The sequence below is a fragment of the Oncorhynchus masou genome, chromosome 32 (assembly GCF_036934945.1).
Source record: "Oncorhynchus masou masou isolate Uvic2021 chromosome 32, UVic_Omas_1.1, whole genome shotgun sequence".
NCBI classification, from domain to species: Eukaryota; Metazoa; Chordata; class Actinopteri; order Salmoniformes; family Salmonidae; genus Oncorhynchus; species Oncorhynchus masou.
Genome location: NC_088243.1, coordinates 57,062,135 through 57,079,646, shown reverse-complemented (window position 1 = coordinate 57,079,646; position 17,512 = coordinate 57,062,135). Strand labels below are relative to the sequence as shown.

The window sequence follows — 17,512 nt, the reverse complement described above, 5'->3', positions numbered from 1 at the left end:
TGCATTCCAAAACAAATATTTAATCAAGTAAAGTACTCACTTAACACAACTATTTCGCAGTGCTACACGTTCAACATGATGGAATAGATCACATAAAAAAGGGCACTAACACTCAGAAAGCATGCATGGAAGAAGCAGACAAGAAAGCACATAAGGCTTAGTTGTGTTTTAGAAATGACCGCTAGTTTAGTTGATATTAGCACACTCGTGTTGGCATTGGTTTGAGAGAAGAGATATCAGTTTGGGGATTAAGTGGCTTCCTGGTCACCTGTAGAGGTCATACGTTGGCTCTGGTTCATCAGTGGCTTCCTGGTCATCTGTAGAGGTCATACGTTGGCTCTGGTTCATCAGTGGCTTCCTGGTCATCTGTAGAGGTCGTGCGTGGACTCTGGTTCATCAGTGGCTTCCTGGTCATCTGTAGAGGTCATACGTTGGCTCTGGTTCATCAGTGGCTTCCTGGTCATCTGTAGAGGTCGTGCGTGGACTCTGGTTCATCAGCATGTGACCTGTGATGGAAAAAAATAACACAGAATACACCAAAGTCCCGCCTACTTCCTGGTGCAAGTAGAAAATTAAAAAGAAAAAGAAAATATAAGGGGATATGGGTGAACGTATGCCGTGGTCAAGTCGACGACGGCTCCAGTGCAATGAGTCGAGCTTACTCAGATGTTCAAAAGCGCGCTTCTGACCAAGAGCCTAATGCTTCCTTAGGTAGTTCTTTATGAGTTTTAGTTTTAGAAAACGATTTCCCCGCAGAAGTGACAGTTACAGGGATGGTAAAAACAGCTTGAATATCATAACAACATCAGGGAAACGGGACAGAACGGAACGGTGAATGAAATACAGCAGTTTTTCAACATCTTAAATTGAGCCTCTCATTCTCCTTAATGCAAAACTCCACCCCAAAACGATCCGTTGGTATTTGTTCACATTAGTCCATTGTTGACGTAATCCTTAAAAATGTTTTGCTTGTCAGCGATCAAGTTTTCAATATATGTAACTTTGAACATACAGAAATCCTCCCCATTTGATGCCTTTTGCGTCACGGGAAAATGTCTGTATTTGATTTCATTTGATTTAATGAAATGTGCCTTGAATATTGCATCTCATTTGTGAAGGCTATTAGCCAGACAAAACCCCCTGAGTACTCTGAATTTAGTCTCAAGCCGATTACTTTTTTCCTCATTGTTAGGCTGTTTTTTAAAATAATGTTAATTACTAGTTTATAAATAGCAACTAAATAGCAACTAAATACGGTTAAATAATATATATATATAAATAGTACATTGCGTAATGAAAAAAATCCATACTAAATTAGTGTTTGGAGGGTGGACTGACTGTGTTATTTGTCCTTAATAGTCTGGTTTTACGCACAACAACTTTGTATCCAAGCTGGGAGAGGTCGCGTACAATCTGCATTGTTTGAATTTCCAACTTTAATTACTGAACAAGTAATGACATGATTGCCACTAGCCAGCAGTCTAAATGGCAGCATTGCAACACCTTGTATAGCTTCGTGAAATGTTAGGCTTAACATGAGACAATTACGACCAAATAGACCTACCACTAAAAATGTATACAATTAGCAGAAGCAAAGATATATACAACCTGGTATCAAAGAAAGCCTATCGTCGATTCGGTAGGCAAGCAGCCGCATAGACATGGTTTTAGCACCATGGACAGCGATCGTTATGGTCTCTACTTTGTGAGTGGATGTCTGGCTGTCACATTCGATTTTATTTATTAAGGTGGGGGGCGGGGGGGACGGGACGGGACGACGACGAAGACGACGACGAACACCAACCTTGCAGGGGTCCAGAGAATCTGCAATTATATTCTTATTCGCGGATTAATATACCTTATGCCTTTTTATGAAGGTTTTCTATTACGATTTTTTTTTGCAATCAAAAACCTTCATCAAAGGCATCGGGTAGAAATAAATTAATCCACGAATACTAATTTAATTTGACAAATATCTTAGATGAACACGTCTTCATGAATTTGATTATGTAAACTAAAAGCCTATTCAAAAACAGTATGGGATTTACACCAGGAATTCGGCGGGACTTTCATAGGGTATACAGAGGCAGTTAGGAAGGTAAGAGACAGCTGCATACACAACATTACAGTCAAAACTATTCAATAATTCTATGTTAAAATAAACTGTTAGTAATTTTACTGTTTTTCAACCATTCAGGCCTGCTATATTTGGCCTTCTAAATGTTTAGATTGAAATTAATAAACACGCTTGGTTAGCGTGATATTCAGGCGCTGTCCACTGGCGAGGTGCTGAAATCCCTGCCAACGGTCGATTGTTGTGTCAAGTTAGGTCACTAGACAGCAAAACTGTATTTTATTCATATTTTTCGCGGGTGATGTCATAATCATTGAGTAGAGGTCAGAGAATTCTAATAGGTGGACTTGGCGTTACATTTGATTCACTGCTAGCCCATGTGTGTACATGCCCTTCATACTTAGCAATGTGAATATCAATAGCATACTTAGCAGAATCCCATCACCCAGTGTGGCCTCTCTCCCAGCCTGACTCTCCTCCTGCGTTAACCACGCGGTGTCACTGTTCACCAGTAAATGTCTCAGTTCTGTTCAGAGGGAGCCAGGACATTCTCGTCCAGCCCTGCTGCAGAACAGACCTTTCAGCTTCAACAAACATGCCTCTTTATTTTAAAACAACGATGATTCTCTGAACAACTGGCTGCTACACAGGATTTTTGTACACTCATTGATAGCATCCGAGTGTATAAGGAGTCTATGTCTGGCTGGAATTCAACGTTCGGAATGCATCGGGAAAAAAGGTGTTTCTCGGCTGTCTTTGTTTTTTGTACGTTATGGAGCAGCACTTTGTCCGTGACTCGGTACTCCATACCCGAGGAGATGGAGAGGGGGTCCGTCGTGGCCAATTTAGCCGCAGATTTGGGTCTGGAGGTTGGAGTTCTGGCTCATCGCGAGGTAAAACTTGAAATGTTCCAAGAAAGCAATAAATATCTGGATGTTAACAAAAAGACAGGGGAGCTCTACATTGTTGAAAAGATGGACAGAGAATACCTCTGCCCATCGAAAACCGCAACAACATGTTTTGTTAAACTAGACGTTATCATTGAAAGTCCCTTGCGCATTTTCAATATCGAGTTAGAAATCAAAGATATCAATGATAATGCTCCTCATTTTCGTAGAGACAGGGTAGAGCTTGATGTTTCAGAATCGGCTACCCCAGGTGAGAGATTCTCCTTGCCAAATGCCGTGGACCCAGATGGTGGCATAAACACTGTAAAAATGTACAAACTCAGTGAAAGCGAACATTTCACAATCGAAATTCAGACTGGGAGTGATGGTACTAAATACGTTGACATGGTTTTGACAAAGGCTTTAGATCGAGAGGAGCACGCCGTTCATCATCTAATATTGACCGCTGTAGATGGCGGGGTCCCTGCGCGCTCTGGTACAGCTAATATCATTGTTAGGGTGCTAGATACCAACGACAACGCCCCTCGATTCGACCACCCGGTTTATTCCGTTAATATGACAGAGAACTCCCCGATTGGAACGCTAGTAATGAAACTTAACGCCACAGATTTAGATGAGGGCCCAAATGCAGAAATCAAGTATTCATTCACACTTTACACATCAGAGAAAACACAAGACGTCTTTGCACTAAATCCAAACACAGGAGAGATAACAGTGAAGGGCACTATTGATTATGAAGACATGAAGTTTTACGAGATGCATTTTGAGGCTAAGGACAAAGGACAGCATCCCCTATTGGGGCAGTGTAAAGTTGTAGTGCGCGTTACAGATATGAACGACAACTATCCCGATATCACCGTTAAATCTTATAAGAGCACAGTTAATGAGAATATTTCCGTGGGGACAGTCATAGCTATCGTAGGGATAAGCGATAGGGACACAGGTGACAATGGCAGAGTCAGCCTATCTATAAACCATAACCTGCCATTTGTTTTGAACAAGTCCTCTGACGTCCTTTATGAGCTCAAAGTCTCAGAGCCATTAGACCGTGAGCAAGTGCCAGAATATGACATCACACTCGTTGTGACCGATGGAGGAACGCCCCCCTTGTCTGATAATGAAACGATAACTTTACATCTATTGGATGTCAATGATAACGGGCCACTCTTCCCTCAGTCGTTCTACACTATACCCGTTATAGAGAATAACGCACCCGGGGCCTTGCTAAGTTCCCTCACTGCGTTTGATCCAGACCTCCATGAAAACCAGTATCTAGTTTATTTCATCATAGAGAAGGAGATAGTGAACACCTCCATGTCCATGCTGTTCTCCATCAATCCGGAGAACGGTAATCTTTACGCACTAAAGACGTTTGACTATGAGATAGAGAAGGAGTTCCTTTTCCACATTGAGGCCAGAGACTCTGGTGTTCCTCCGCTCAGCAGTAACGTGACTGTCCACATCATTATTGTGGACCAAAACGACAACACCCCGGTCATAGTCTCTCCGTGGCGCGCGCACGGCTCCGTGGTGGAGGATAAGATTCCCAGATCCACCGATAAAGGATCCCTGGTCTCCAAGGTGATAGCCATAGACACGGACTCGGTCCAGAACTCTCGGATTACATACCAGTTTCTACAGGTTACTGACGCCACCTTATTCAGTCTGGACCAATACAACGGAGAAATCCGGACTATGAGAATGTTCAGTTACAGAGATCCGCGTCATCAACGGCTGGTTGTCATCGCCAAGGACAACGGGGATCCTGCTCTCTCTGCTACAGTTACCATAAAGCTCTCAACAGTGGAGACTGCCGTTAAAGCCTACTCTGACATGACTGAAGTGCCGCTAGAATATGACATATTTTCAGATTTAAACCTGTATTTGGTGATCGGCCTGGGCTCCGTGTCCTTTCTGTTATTGATCACCATATTGGTCACCTGTGTGCTGAAGTGTCAGAAACCAATGCCAAGTAAAGCGGCCCCTCCCAGTAGGAACAGCGTGATCAGCGAGAGGAATTCGACTATCGCGGATTCCACCCTGGTCTCCAACGATGCCTACTGGTACAGTCTGTTTCTAGCGGAGACAAGGAAAGGAAAGCTGGTAGTCAGACAGCCTGTGCCAAAGGCGGGTTCCAGATACATTGTGTCCAGTCTACCAAGGAGCACGGGCCTGACAGAGACCAGCGACTCAGCGGCCTCTACACTGCAGGTAATACTAAACTCTTAATTTCAGATATTTAAACAGCTGTTGTAATGTAGTCTTTTGTCCGTGTATGACTCTTTACAAATTCACCTTGTGCGTAAACGTCTATACATGTATTTTATTATTAAATGGAAGACACTTCAGTGCTTGGAAAATAATACTCAATCTCTATACCAAAGGTCTACGAAAACCTCTAAAAGATAAATACATGTGGCAAAATCAAAAAAATCACATAAAGGCTACCTTGGTCTTGCTCTATTCTTAAGGTCCATCACAATCTTTCAGGCAACAATGCTCCACACTTTTGCGTCCTTGTATGTTGTTTTAGTCAGATGTACAACCTTGTTTTGTGCACAAAGTGTCGCTGTTTACCAGCTAAACACACTATTTTGCGACGCAATCGTCGCCATGACATTTCGTCATAAAGAAGACAGTGTACAAACGTGGTGGACAGCTCCCAGTGCTGAATCCGTCAAAAAGGAGATTATTCTGCCTTGATCGCCCTTAAACACCAAAGGAATTGTGCTATGCTGTTTTAAAGATCTTATTCAGTTGTATCACATTTTGTTTGACCTGACTGCTTTGTCAACAAAGCTCACAAAGATAACAATGGAGGCACGTATCAGCGCACAGCACTGGAGAAGGTACGTCTCGGTCTTCTTTATTTTCTCTGCCGCCCTGAACACGGCATATGCCGTTACTCACTATTCTATTCCTGAAGAAATGGAGGAGAGCTCCGTTGTGGCTAATCTTGCAGTTGATTTAGGTTTGGATGTGAAAACATTGAGTGGACGTAAGATGCGGTTAGACATTATCTCGAATAAAAAATATCTGGATGTGAACAAAGAAACGGGGGAGCTGTACATTGTAGAGAAGATGGACAGGGAATATCTTTGCCCTGCTAAGACATCCTGTTTTCTTAAAATGGAAGCTATTATTGAAAATCCACAACGGATCTTTTATATCGAAATAGAGATAATGGACATCAATGATAACGCCCCCCATTTCCGAAGGGACACCATTAACTTGGATATTTCAGAAGCAACACAGGGTGGTGAACGATTTTCTGTTAACAATGCAGTGGATCCTGACGTTGGTTCAAACTCAGTGAAAACATACCTATTGAGCGAAAATGAGCACTTTACCATCGAAATTCAGACAGGAAGAGACGGGTCAAAATTCGCTGATTTGATACTGAAAAGGGTATTAGACCGAGAGCAGCAGGCGGTTCATAATCTAATACTCACCGCTGAAGACGGTGGAGTCCCTGCGCGCTCTGGTACAGCCAGTATAGTTGTTCGCGTTTTAGATACGAACGACAACGCCCCTAAATTTGACAAAGACAACTACAAAATCGATATAATGGAAAACTCCCCTATTGGAAGCCTTGTTGTTAAATTGAATGCAACAGACTTAGATGAGGGCACCAATTCGGAAATATTATATTCTTATAGCCTGTACACATCAGAGAAAACACAACAAATGTTCAATTTAAACCCTAACAACGGTGAGATCACGGTAAAGGAAATGATCAATTATGAGGATTTCAGGATCTATGATATGGAAGTCATAGCAACAGATAAGGGGTCCAATTCATTGACAGGTCAGTGTAAATTAACCATTTTAGTTACGGATATGAATGATAATCATCCCGAAATATCAATCAAATCATTTCAAAGTCCAGTCAAGGAGTACATAGCAGTAGACACGGTGATAGCAGTAGTCAGTGTCAGCGATAAAGATTCAGGTGACAATGGGATAGTTGATATTCGTATAGCTGATAAATTACCTTTTGCGCTGAGAGAGTCTTCTGATAACTATTACGAGTTGGTAGTTTCAGAGCCTCTGGATCGTGAGAAGGTCCCTGAATATGAAATCACTTTTACGGTGACAGACAGGGGTTCCCCTCCGCTATCTGACAACGAAACTATGACTTTAGAACTACTAGACGTAAACGACAACGTTCCTCAGTTTTCCCAGTCGTTCTACACTATACCCGTTATGGAGAATAACGCACCTGGGGCCTTGCTAAGTTCCCTCACTGCGTTTGATCCAGACCTCCATGAAAACCAGTATCTAGTTTATTTCATCATAGAGAAGGAGATAGTGAACACCTCCATGTCCATGCTGTTCTCCATCAATCCGGAGAACGGTAATCTTTACGCACTAAAGACGTTTGACTATGAGATAGAGAAGGAGTTCCTTTTCCACATTGAGGCCAGAGACTCTGGTGTTCCTCCGCTCAGCAGTAACGTGACTGTCCACATCATTATTGTGGACCAGAACGACAACACCCCGGTCATAGTGTCTCCGTGGCGCGCGCACGGCTCCGTGGTGGAGGAGAAGATACCCAGATCCACCGATAAAGGATCCCTGGTCTCCAAGGTGATAGCCATAGACACGGACTCGGTCCAGAACTCTCGGATTACATACCAGTTTCTACAGGTTACTGACGCCACCTTATTCAGTCTGGACCAATACAACGGAGAAATCCGGACTATGAGAATGTTCAGTTACAGAGATCCGCGTCATCAACGGCTGGTTGTCATCGCCAAGGACAACGGGGATCCTGCTCTCTCTGCTACAGTTACCATAAAGCTCTCAACAGTGGAGACTGCCGTTAAAGCCTACTCTGACATGACTGAAGTGCCGCTAGAATATGACATATTTTCAGATTTAAACCTGTATTTGGTGATCGGCCTGGGCTCCGTGTCCTTTCTGTTATTGATCACCATATTGGTCACCTGTGTGCTGAAGTGTCAGAAACCAATGCCCAGCAAAGCGGCCCCTCCAAGTAGGAACAGCGTGATCAGCGAGAGGAATTCGACCATCGCAGATTCCACCCTGGTCTCCAACGATGCCTACTGGTACAGTCTGTTTCTAGCGGAGACGAGGAAAGGAAAGCTGGTAGTCAGACAGCCTGTGCCAAAGGCGGGTTCCAGATACATCGTGTCCAGTCTACCAAGGAGCACTGGCCTGACAGAGACCAGTGACTCAGCAGCCTCTACTCTGCAGGTACGAATAAACTCTTAATTTCTGATCAGAAAACTATTTTACTGTGGTCTGTTGTCCATGTATGACTCTTCACCTAATCACGTAGTGCGTGAATGTCTATACGTGTGTTGATATTTAAGAGAAAACACTTGTTGGCTCTTGAAAAAACAACTAATCAACATCATGTTGGTCTATAACAAGTTTTACAATAGAAATGTCTGGCAAAAAACGGGGATCACATATCGACTACCTTGGTCTTTTAGGTAATTATGCTTCACACATTTGCATACATCTATCTAGAATTACTGGATATATAATATCCAGACATAGTCCAACAAAGTAGAAGGGAGAACAGATGTGCAAGCTTGTTATATGCACAATGCGTCGCTGTTCACCAGCTGAACACACTCGCTTGTGATGCAATAATCGCCATGACAATTCGTCATAGTTATTAAGGCAGTGTACCAACGCAATGGACAGCTCCCGGTGCTGAAACCATTAAAAAGGGACATTTTTCTGCTCGGCTCGACATAAACGCCAAAGGAGTTGAGCTATTCTCTTGTAAATATTTGTATTATCCTGGTTCTTGTTGTGTTTGACCTGACTGTTCACTAACCAGGACACCAAAATATAACAATGGAGGCGCACAGAAGCGCAGAGCACTGGGGAAGGTACGTCTCGGTCTTTCTTCTTTTCTCTTCCGCCCTGAACACGGTGTATGCGGTTACTCACTATTCTATTCCGGAGGAATTAAAGGAAGGCTCTGTTGTCGCCAATTTAGCTGCTGATCTGGGACTAGACGTGCTGGAACTAAGTAGACGAAAAATGCGGTTAGACGTGATTGCCAATAAGAAATACTTGGATGTGAACAAAGAAACAGGAGAGCTGTACATTGTTGAAAAAATTGACAGAGAATATCTTTGCATATCAAAAACAACATGCTTTCTCAAATTGGATGCAACTATTGAAAATCCAGTAAGAATGTTCAACATTGAATTGGAAATACTGGACATTAACGACAATGCGCCTCATTTTCGAAGAGACACAATGCATTTGGATATAGCGGAGTCTACTCCTGCGGGCGAAAGGTTCTCATTGAACAATGCAGTGGACCCAGATATTGGTACGAATTCAATTAAAACATACTATCTGAGTGAAAGTGAGCACTTCAATATAGAAATACAGACCGGAAGAGACGGGTCTAAATTTACTGATTTGATTCTGAAAAAGGCTTTAGACAGAGAGGAGCAGTCGGTTCATAATCTAATACTCACTGCTGTAGATGGAGGAGTCCCTTCACGCACAGGCACAGCGAATATCATTGTCCGTGTCCTGGATACCAATGACAACGCCCCTAAATTTGATAAGGACAGCTACAACATAGATATAATGGAGAATTCTCCAATTGGACGTTTAGTAGTGAAACTGAATGCAACTGATTTGGACGAGGGCTCAAATGCGGAAATAGTATATTCATATAGTCTTTATACATCAGAGAAAACGCAAGAAACGTTCAGTTTAAACCCTAACACTGGTGAAATAACAGTAAAGGACATGATAAATTATGAAGATTTTAGGATATATGATATGGAAGTTATAGCAACGGACAAAGGAACACATTTTTTATCTGGACATTGCAAACTGACTATCTTAGTGACAGATATGAATGATAATCATCCCGAATTATCGATCAAATCCTTTCAAAGTCCAGTCAAGGAGGTTATCGCAGTAGACACGGTGATAGCAGTGGTTAGTGTCAGCGATAAAGATTCAGGAGAAAATGGAAAAGTCGATATTCACATTGCTGATCAATTGCCATTTGCACTAAGAGAGTCTTCTGATAACTATTATGAGTTGGTAGTTTCACAACCTCTGGATCGTGAGAAGGTCCCAGAATATGAAATCACGTTTACGGTAACAGACAGGGGTTCCCCTACGCTGTCTGACAACGAAACGATGACTTTAGAACTACTAGATGTTAACGATAACGTTCCAAAGTTCCCCCAGTCGTTCTACACTATACCCGTTATGGAGAATAACGCACCTGGGGCCTTGCTAAGTTCCCTCACTGCGTTTGATCCAGACCTCCATGAAAACCAGTATCTAGTTTATTTCATCATAGAGAAGGAGATAGTGAACACCTCCATGTCCATGCTGTTCTCCATCAATCCGGAGAACGGTAATCTTTACGCACTAAAGACGTTTGACTATGAGATAGAGAAGGAGTTCCTTTTCCACATTGAGGCCAGAGACTCTGGTGTTCCTCCGCTCAACAGTAACGTGACTGTCCACATCATTATTGTGGACCAGAACGACAATACCCCGGTCATAGTATCTCCGTGGCGCGCGCACGGCTCCGTGGTGGAGGAGAAGATCCCCAGATCCACCGATAAAGGATCCCTGGTCTCCAAGGTGATAGCCATAGACACGGACTCGGTCCAGAACTCTCGGATTACATACCAGTTTCTACAGGTTACTGACGCCACCTTATTCAGTCTGGACCAATACAACGGAGAAATCCGGACTATGAGAATGTTCAGTTACAGAGATCCGCGTCATCAACGGCTGGTTGTCATCGCCAAGGACAACGGGGACCCTGCTCTCTCTGCTACAGTTACCATAAAGCTCTCAACAGTGGAGACTGCCGTTAAAGCCTACTCTGACATGACTGAAGTGCCTCTAGAATATGACATATTTTCAGATTTAAACCTGTATTTGGTGATCGGCCTGGGCTCAGTGTCCTTCCTGTTATTGATCACCATATTGGTCACCTGTGTGCTGAAGTGTCAGAAACCAATACCAAGTAAAGCGGCTCCTCCAAGTAGGAACAGCGTGATCAGTGAGAGGAATTCGACTATCGCGGATTCCACCCTGGTCTCCAACGATGCCTACTGGTACAGTCTGTTTCTAGCGGAGACGAGGAAAGGAAAGCTGGTAGTCAGACAGCCTGTGCCAAAGGCGGGTTCCAGATACATCGTGTCCAGTCTACCAAGGAGCACTGGCCTGACAGAGACCAGTGACTCAGCAGCCTCTACACTGCAGGTAAGAATAAAACTCTTCATTTCAAATCTGCAAAATGTTGTTTTAACTGTAGCCTACTGACCGTGTTTGAGTCTGTATGCGTTCGCCTCGAGCGTGTTTGAGTCTTTATACGTTCGCCTCGCGCGTAAATGTTAATCTCTCAGTGCGTACTTTAAAATGCAATGGAAGACACTCAATGTCAAAACATGACACTCAATCAACAACAGATAAGGTCTTCAACAACTTTTAACATATAAATATATTGGGTGAAACCACTTCACCGTTCTGATAATGAATGGACAGCGCGTAATCTACTGGAAGTGGTTAGAGCTGGGTAAAGACAAATAAATCACATATGGGCTACCCTATTCGTTTTTCATTATTTACGTCGATTAAAACCTTGCAGCTAATGGTGCTACAGCCGTTTGGATGCTTGTGTCTGGTTTTAGTTATATTTTTCAAGTATAGTCCGCCTAAATGCGAAGAGAAATGTCTCCAAGCTTGTTACATGCACAAAGCGTCGCTGTTGACCAGCTAGCAAAACAGACTCGCTTGTGATGCAATGGTCGCCGTAACAGTACGTCATAATGAAGGCGGTGTAGCCTTCAAAACCCAGTGGACAGCTCCCGTTGCAAAATACCTTCAGAAAGGACATTTTTATTCCCTGCTCCTTCTAAAACGCCAACGGAGTTCTAAAGTATTATTTTTACATATTGTCTTCAGCTGGCTCACGTTGTTTTATTTTTACCTGACTGCGTAGTAACCAGAGTCTACAAATATAACAATGGAGGCGCATATCAGCGCACAACACTGGGGAAGGTACGGCTCGGTCTTTCTTCTTTTTATTGCCGTCCTGAACACTGCGTCTGCCGTCACTCACTATTCTATTCCCGAGGAAATGGAAGAAGGTTCCGATGTTGCTAATTTAGCTGCTGATTTGGGTCTGGATGTAAAAACGCTGAGTAAAAGGAGGATTCGATTGGATGTCATAGCGAATAAGAAATATCTGGATGTGAACAAAGAAACGGGGCAGCTGTATATCGCAGAGAGGATTGACAGAGAATTAATTTGCACTGCTAAGACATCTACATCTTGTTTTCTAAAAATGGAGGCTATTGTCGAAAACCCACAGCGGATATTTTATATCGAATTAGAGATAATGGACATCAATGATAATGCACCAAATTTTCGAAGGGACACCATAAACTTAGATATTTCTGAAGCAACGCAGGCCGGTGAAAGGTTCTCTGTCAATAATGCAGTTGACCTTGATGTTGGGGCTAATTCAGTGAAAACCTACCATCTAAGTGACAGTGACCATTTCAATATAGAAATTCAGACCGGAAGAGATGGATCAAAGTTTGCTGATTTGATCCTGACAAAGGCTTTAGATCGAGAGCAGCAGGCGGTTCATAATCTAATACTCACCGCTGTAGATGGCGGGGTACCCACGCGTTCCGGGACAGCCAGCATTACTGTTCGTGTGCTTGATACAAACGACAACGCCCCTAAGTTTGACAAAGACAACTACAAAATCGATATAATGGAAAACTCTCCAATTGGAAATCTTGTTGTTAAATTGAATGCGACAGACTTAGATGAGGGCACCAATTCGGAAATATTATATTCTTATAGCCTGTATACATCAGAGAAAACACAACTAACGTTCGATTTAAACACTAACAACGGTGAGATCACGGTCAAGGAAATGATCAATTACGAAGATTTCAGGATCTACGACATGGAAGTCATAGCAACAGATAAGGGACCCAATTCCTTAACAGGTCAGTGTAAATTAACCATTCTAGTCACAGATATGAATGATAATCATCCTGAAATATCCATCAAATCATTTCAAAGTCCAGTCAAGGAGGACATAGCAGTAGACACGGTGATAGCAGTAGTCAGTGTCAGCGATAAAGATTCAGGTGACAATGGGATAGTTGATATTCGTATATCTGATAAATTACCTTTTGCGCTGAGAGAGTCTTCTAATAACTATTACGAATTAGTAGTTTCACAACCTCTGGATCGTGAGAAGGTCCCTGAATATGAAATCACTTTTACGGTAAAAGACAGGGGTTCCCCTCCGCTATCTGACAACGAAACTATGACTTTAGAACTACTAGACGTAAACGACAACGTTCCACAGTTTCCCCAGTCGTTCTACACTATACCCGTTATGGAGAATAACGCACCTGGGGCCTTGCTAAGTTCCCTCACTGCGTTTGATCCAGACCTCCATGAAAACCAGTATCTAGTTTATTTCATCATAGAGAAGGAGATAGTGAACACCTCCATGTCCATGCTGTTCTCCATCAATCCGGAGAACGGTAATCTTTACGCACTAAAGACGTTTGACTATGAGATAGAGAAGGAGTTCATTTTCCACATTGAGGCCAGAGACTCTGGTGTTCCTCCGCTCAGAAGTAACGTGACTGTCCACATCATTATTGTGGACCAGAACGACAACACCCCGGTCATAGTGTCTCCGTGGCGCGCGCACGGCTCCGTGGTGGAGGAGAAGATCCCCAGATCCACCGATAAAGGATCCCTGGTCTCCAAGGTGATAGCCATAGACACGGACTCGGTCCAGAACTCTCGGATTACATACCAGTTTCTACAGGTTACGGACGCCACCTTATTCAGTCTGGACCAATACAACGGAGAGATACGTACTATGAGAATGTTCAGTTACAGAGATCCGCGTCATCAACGGCTGGTTGTCATCGCCAAGGACAACGGGGACCCTGCTCTCTCTGCTACAGTTACCATAAAGCTCTCAACAGTGGAGACTGCCGTTAAAGCCTACTCTGACATGACAGAAGTGCCTCTAGAATATGACATATTTTCAGACTTAAACGTATATTTGGTGATCGGCCTGGGCTCAGTGTCCTTTTTGTTATTGATCACCATATTGGTCACCTGTGTGCTGAAATGTCAGAAACCAAAGCTCAGCAAAGCGGCCCCTCCAAGTAGGAACAGCGTGATCAGCGAGAGGAATTCGACCATCGCAGATTCCACCCTGGTCTCCAACGATGCTTACTGGTACAGTCTGTTTCTAGCGGAGACAAGGAAAGGAAAGCTGGTAGTCAGACAGCCTGTGCCAAAGGCAGGTTCCAGATACATTGTGTCCAGTCTACCAAGGAGCACTGGCCTGACAGAGACCAGCGACTCAGCGGCCTCTACTCTGCAGGTAAGACAAAACTCACCATTTGATTTAACCAAATGACCCTTAATCCCTTTGATAAACAAGTGCTGGGTGTCTGTGCGTAAAAGTAGTCAATGTAGGGTGAAACGTTCATGCATATAAGCATACATTTATGGGTTGTGAACAAACAAGTATGACAACGAAAAACAACAAAAACATTTAGAACTATTGTTTCTATTATACCTATTTTAATCAATGAAACTTTCCTCCCCGGTTTAAATTCAATGGTGTGAATGCTGGTAAAATGCGCGAAGTGTCGCTGTTCACCAGTAAAACGAACTCTTCTGTTATGTAACAGTCGCCATGACAGTTCGTTACAGTGAAGAAAGCAATGCAATTTGTGGACGTCTCCTTGGTCCTGTATCCTTCGCTGTGAAAAGGATGATCTAAAATACATGTCGGTACAACGGTCGACACGTTTGGCTTTTCATACCACCATCAAAAGGTATCGTTTTCTATAGTGCTTCACTCACGGATCAAAACAATCAAACGATGGAGGCACATTGTGTCCTTCAGCCCTGGAAAAGGTACGTGTCGGTTTTTATTTTATTATTTGCGACTATGAACACGTTGTCTGCCGTTACCCATTATTCTATCCCGGAAGAAATGGAGGAAGGCTCTGTTGTTGCTAATCTAGCCGCTGATTTGGGACTGGACGTGAAAACACTGAGTAGACGGAAGATGCGGTTAGACATCATTGCCAATAAGAAATATTTGGATGTGAACAAAGAAACGGGCGAACTGTACATTGTTGAGAAGATAGATCGAGAATATCTCTGCGCTTCTAAAACAGCCACGACTTGTTTTCTGAAATTGGATGCAACAATCGAAAACCCAATACGAATATTCAACATCGAATTGGAAATAATGGATATCAATGACAATGCACCGAACTTTCGACGAGATTCCATACATCTGGACATATCTGAATCCACGCCAACTGGGGAAAGATTTTCCTTAAACAATGCAGTGGATTCTGATGTCGGTACAAACTCAGTTAAAACATACTATCTCAGTGAAAGTGAGCATTTTAATATTGAAGTTCAGACTGGGAGAGACGGGTCAAAGTTTGCTGATCTAATTTTGAAAAAGACTTTAGACCGAGAGGAGCAGGCGGTTCATAATCTAATACTCACCGCTGTAGATGGCGGAGTCCCCGCGCGCTCCGGAACAGCCAACATCATTGTTCGCGTGCTGGACACGAATGACAACGCCCCTCAATTTGAAAAGGATAATTACAATATAAACATAATGGAGAACTATCCATTTGGAAGTCTTGTAGTTAACTTGAACGCAACTGATATAGATGATGGTACTAATTCGGACATTGTCTATTCATTTAGTTTGTATACATCAGAAAAGGCTCAAGGAACATTCAGTTTGAACCCAACTAACGGAGAAATCAGAGTAAAAGAAATGATTAATTATGAAGATTTTAGAATCTATGATATGGAAGTCATAGCAACCGACAAGGGGACCAATTCCTTATCAGGACAGTGTAAGTTAACTATTCTAGTCACAGATATGAATGATAATCATCCTGAAATATCCATCAAATCATTTCAAAGTCCAGTCAAGGAGGACATAGCAGTAGACACGGTGATAGCAGTAGTCAGTGTCAGCGATAAAGATTCAGGTGACAATGGAAAAGTCGATATTCACATTGCTGATCAATTGCCATTTGCTCTAAGAGAGTCTTCTGATAACTATTACGAGTTGGTAGTTTCAGAGCCTCTGGATCGTGAGAAGGTCCCTGAATATGAAATCACTTTTACGGTAACAGACAGGGGTTCCCCTCCGCTATCTGACAACGAAACGATGACTTTAGAACTACTAGACGTAAACGACAACGTTCCACAGTTCCCCCAGTCGTTCTACACTATACCCGTTATGGAGAATAACGCACCTGGGGCCTTGCTAAGTTCCCTCACTGCGTTTGATCCAGACCTCCATGAAAACCAGTATCTAGTTTATTTCATCATAGAGAAGGAGATAGTGAACACCTCCATGTCCATGCTGTTCTCCATCAATCCGGAGAACGGTAATCTTTACGCACTAAAGACGTTTGACTATGAGATAGAGAAGGAGTTCCTTTTCCACATTGAGGCCAGAGACTCTGGTGTTCCTCCGCTCAGCAGTAACGTGACTGTCCACATCATTATTGTGGACCAGAACGACAATACCCCGGTCATAGTGTCTCCGTGGCGCGCGCACGGCTCCGTGGTGGAGGAGAAGATCCCCAGATCCACCGATAAAGGATCCCTGGTCTCCAAGGTGATAGCCATAGACACGGACTCGGTCCAGAACTCTCGGATTACATACCAGTTTCTACAGGTTACTGACGCCACCTTATTCAGTCTGGACCAATACAACGGAGAAATCCGGACTATGAGAATGTTCAGTTACAGAGATCCGCGTCATCAACGGCTGGTTGTCATCGCCAAGGACAACGGGGACCCTGCTCTCTCTGCTACAGTTACCATAAAGCTCTCAACAGTGGAGACTGCCGTTAAAGCCTACTCTGACATGACGGAAGTGCCTCTAGAATATGACATATTTTCAGATTTAAACCTGTATTTGGTGATTGGCCTGGGCTCTGTGTCCTTTTTGTTATTGATCACCATATTGGTCACCTGTGTGCTGAAGTGTCAGAAACCAATACCAAGTAAAGCGGCCCCTGCAAGTAGGAACAGCGTGATCAGCGAGAGGAATTCGACCATTGCGGATTCCACCCTGGTCTCCAATGATGCCTACTGGTACAGTCTGTTTCTAGCGGAGACGAGGAAAGGAAAGCTAGTAGTCAGACAGCCTGTGCCAAAGGCGGGCTCCAGATACATCGTGTCCAGTCTACCAAGGAGCACGGGATTGACAGAGACCAGCGACTCAGCGGCCTCTACTTTGCAAGTAAGAGTATACTCTTAATTTATTACAACACACTTCAATGCTATGCTATATATACAGTTGCTGTAGTCCCGTGCGTAAAACCAGGGCACAAATATATACAGATAATTAATAAAAGTTGTATTTAAAAAAAAAACATATTTGGACATATGTATTTCCTTAATCCAACAGTTAGTCTCACCAGAAAGGTGACCATAT

General features: G+C 43.2%; 2 protein-coding genes across 8 annotated transcripts in view; both read left to right on the top strand.

The window, feature by feature from the left end:
• Positions 1-2,652: 2,652 nt before the first annotated feature.
• Positions 2,653-17,512, top strand: part of LOC135526278 (protocadherin alpha-C2-like) — a 33,613-nt gene continuing 18,753 nt past the window's right edge. For 2 of the 7 annotated variants that reach the window (XM_064954511.1, XM_064954516.1), the window contains exon 1: positions 2,653-5,193. In XM_064954511.1, the coding sequence (XP_064810583.1) occupies positions 2,770-5,193 (2,424 nt within the window). In that variant the 5' untranslated portion in view covers positions 2,653-2,769. Of the gene's footprint in view, positions 5,194-5,619; positions 8,203-8,812; positions 11,224-14,720; positions 17,318-17,512 lie in introns of those variants that run through there. The other 5 variants (XM_064954515.1, XM_064954522.1, XM_064954512.1 and 2 more) reach the window with 3 other exon arrangements.
• LOC135526858 (protocadherin alpha-C2-like) lies at positions 11,863-14,434 on the top strand. Its single transcript, XM_064955529.1, has one exon. It carries the CDS (start codon positions 11,987-11,989, stop codon positions 14,432-14,434), a length of 2,448 nt encoding a protein of 815 aa, XP_064811601.1. The 5' UTR covers positions 11,863-11,986.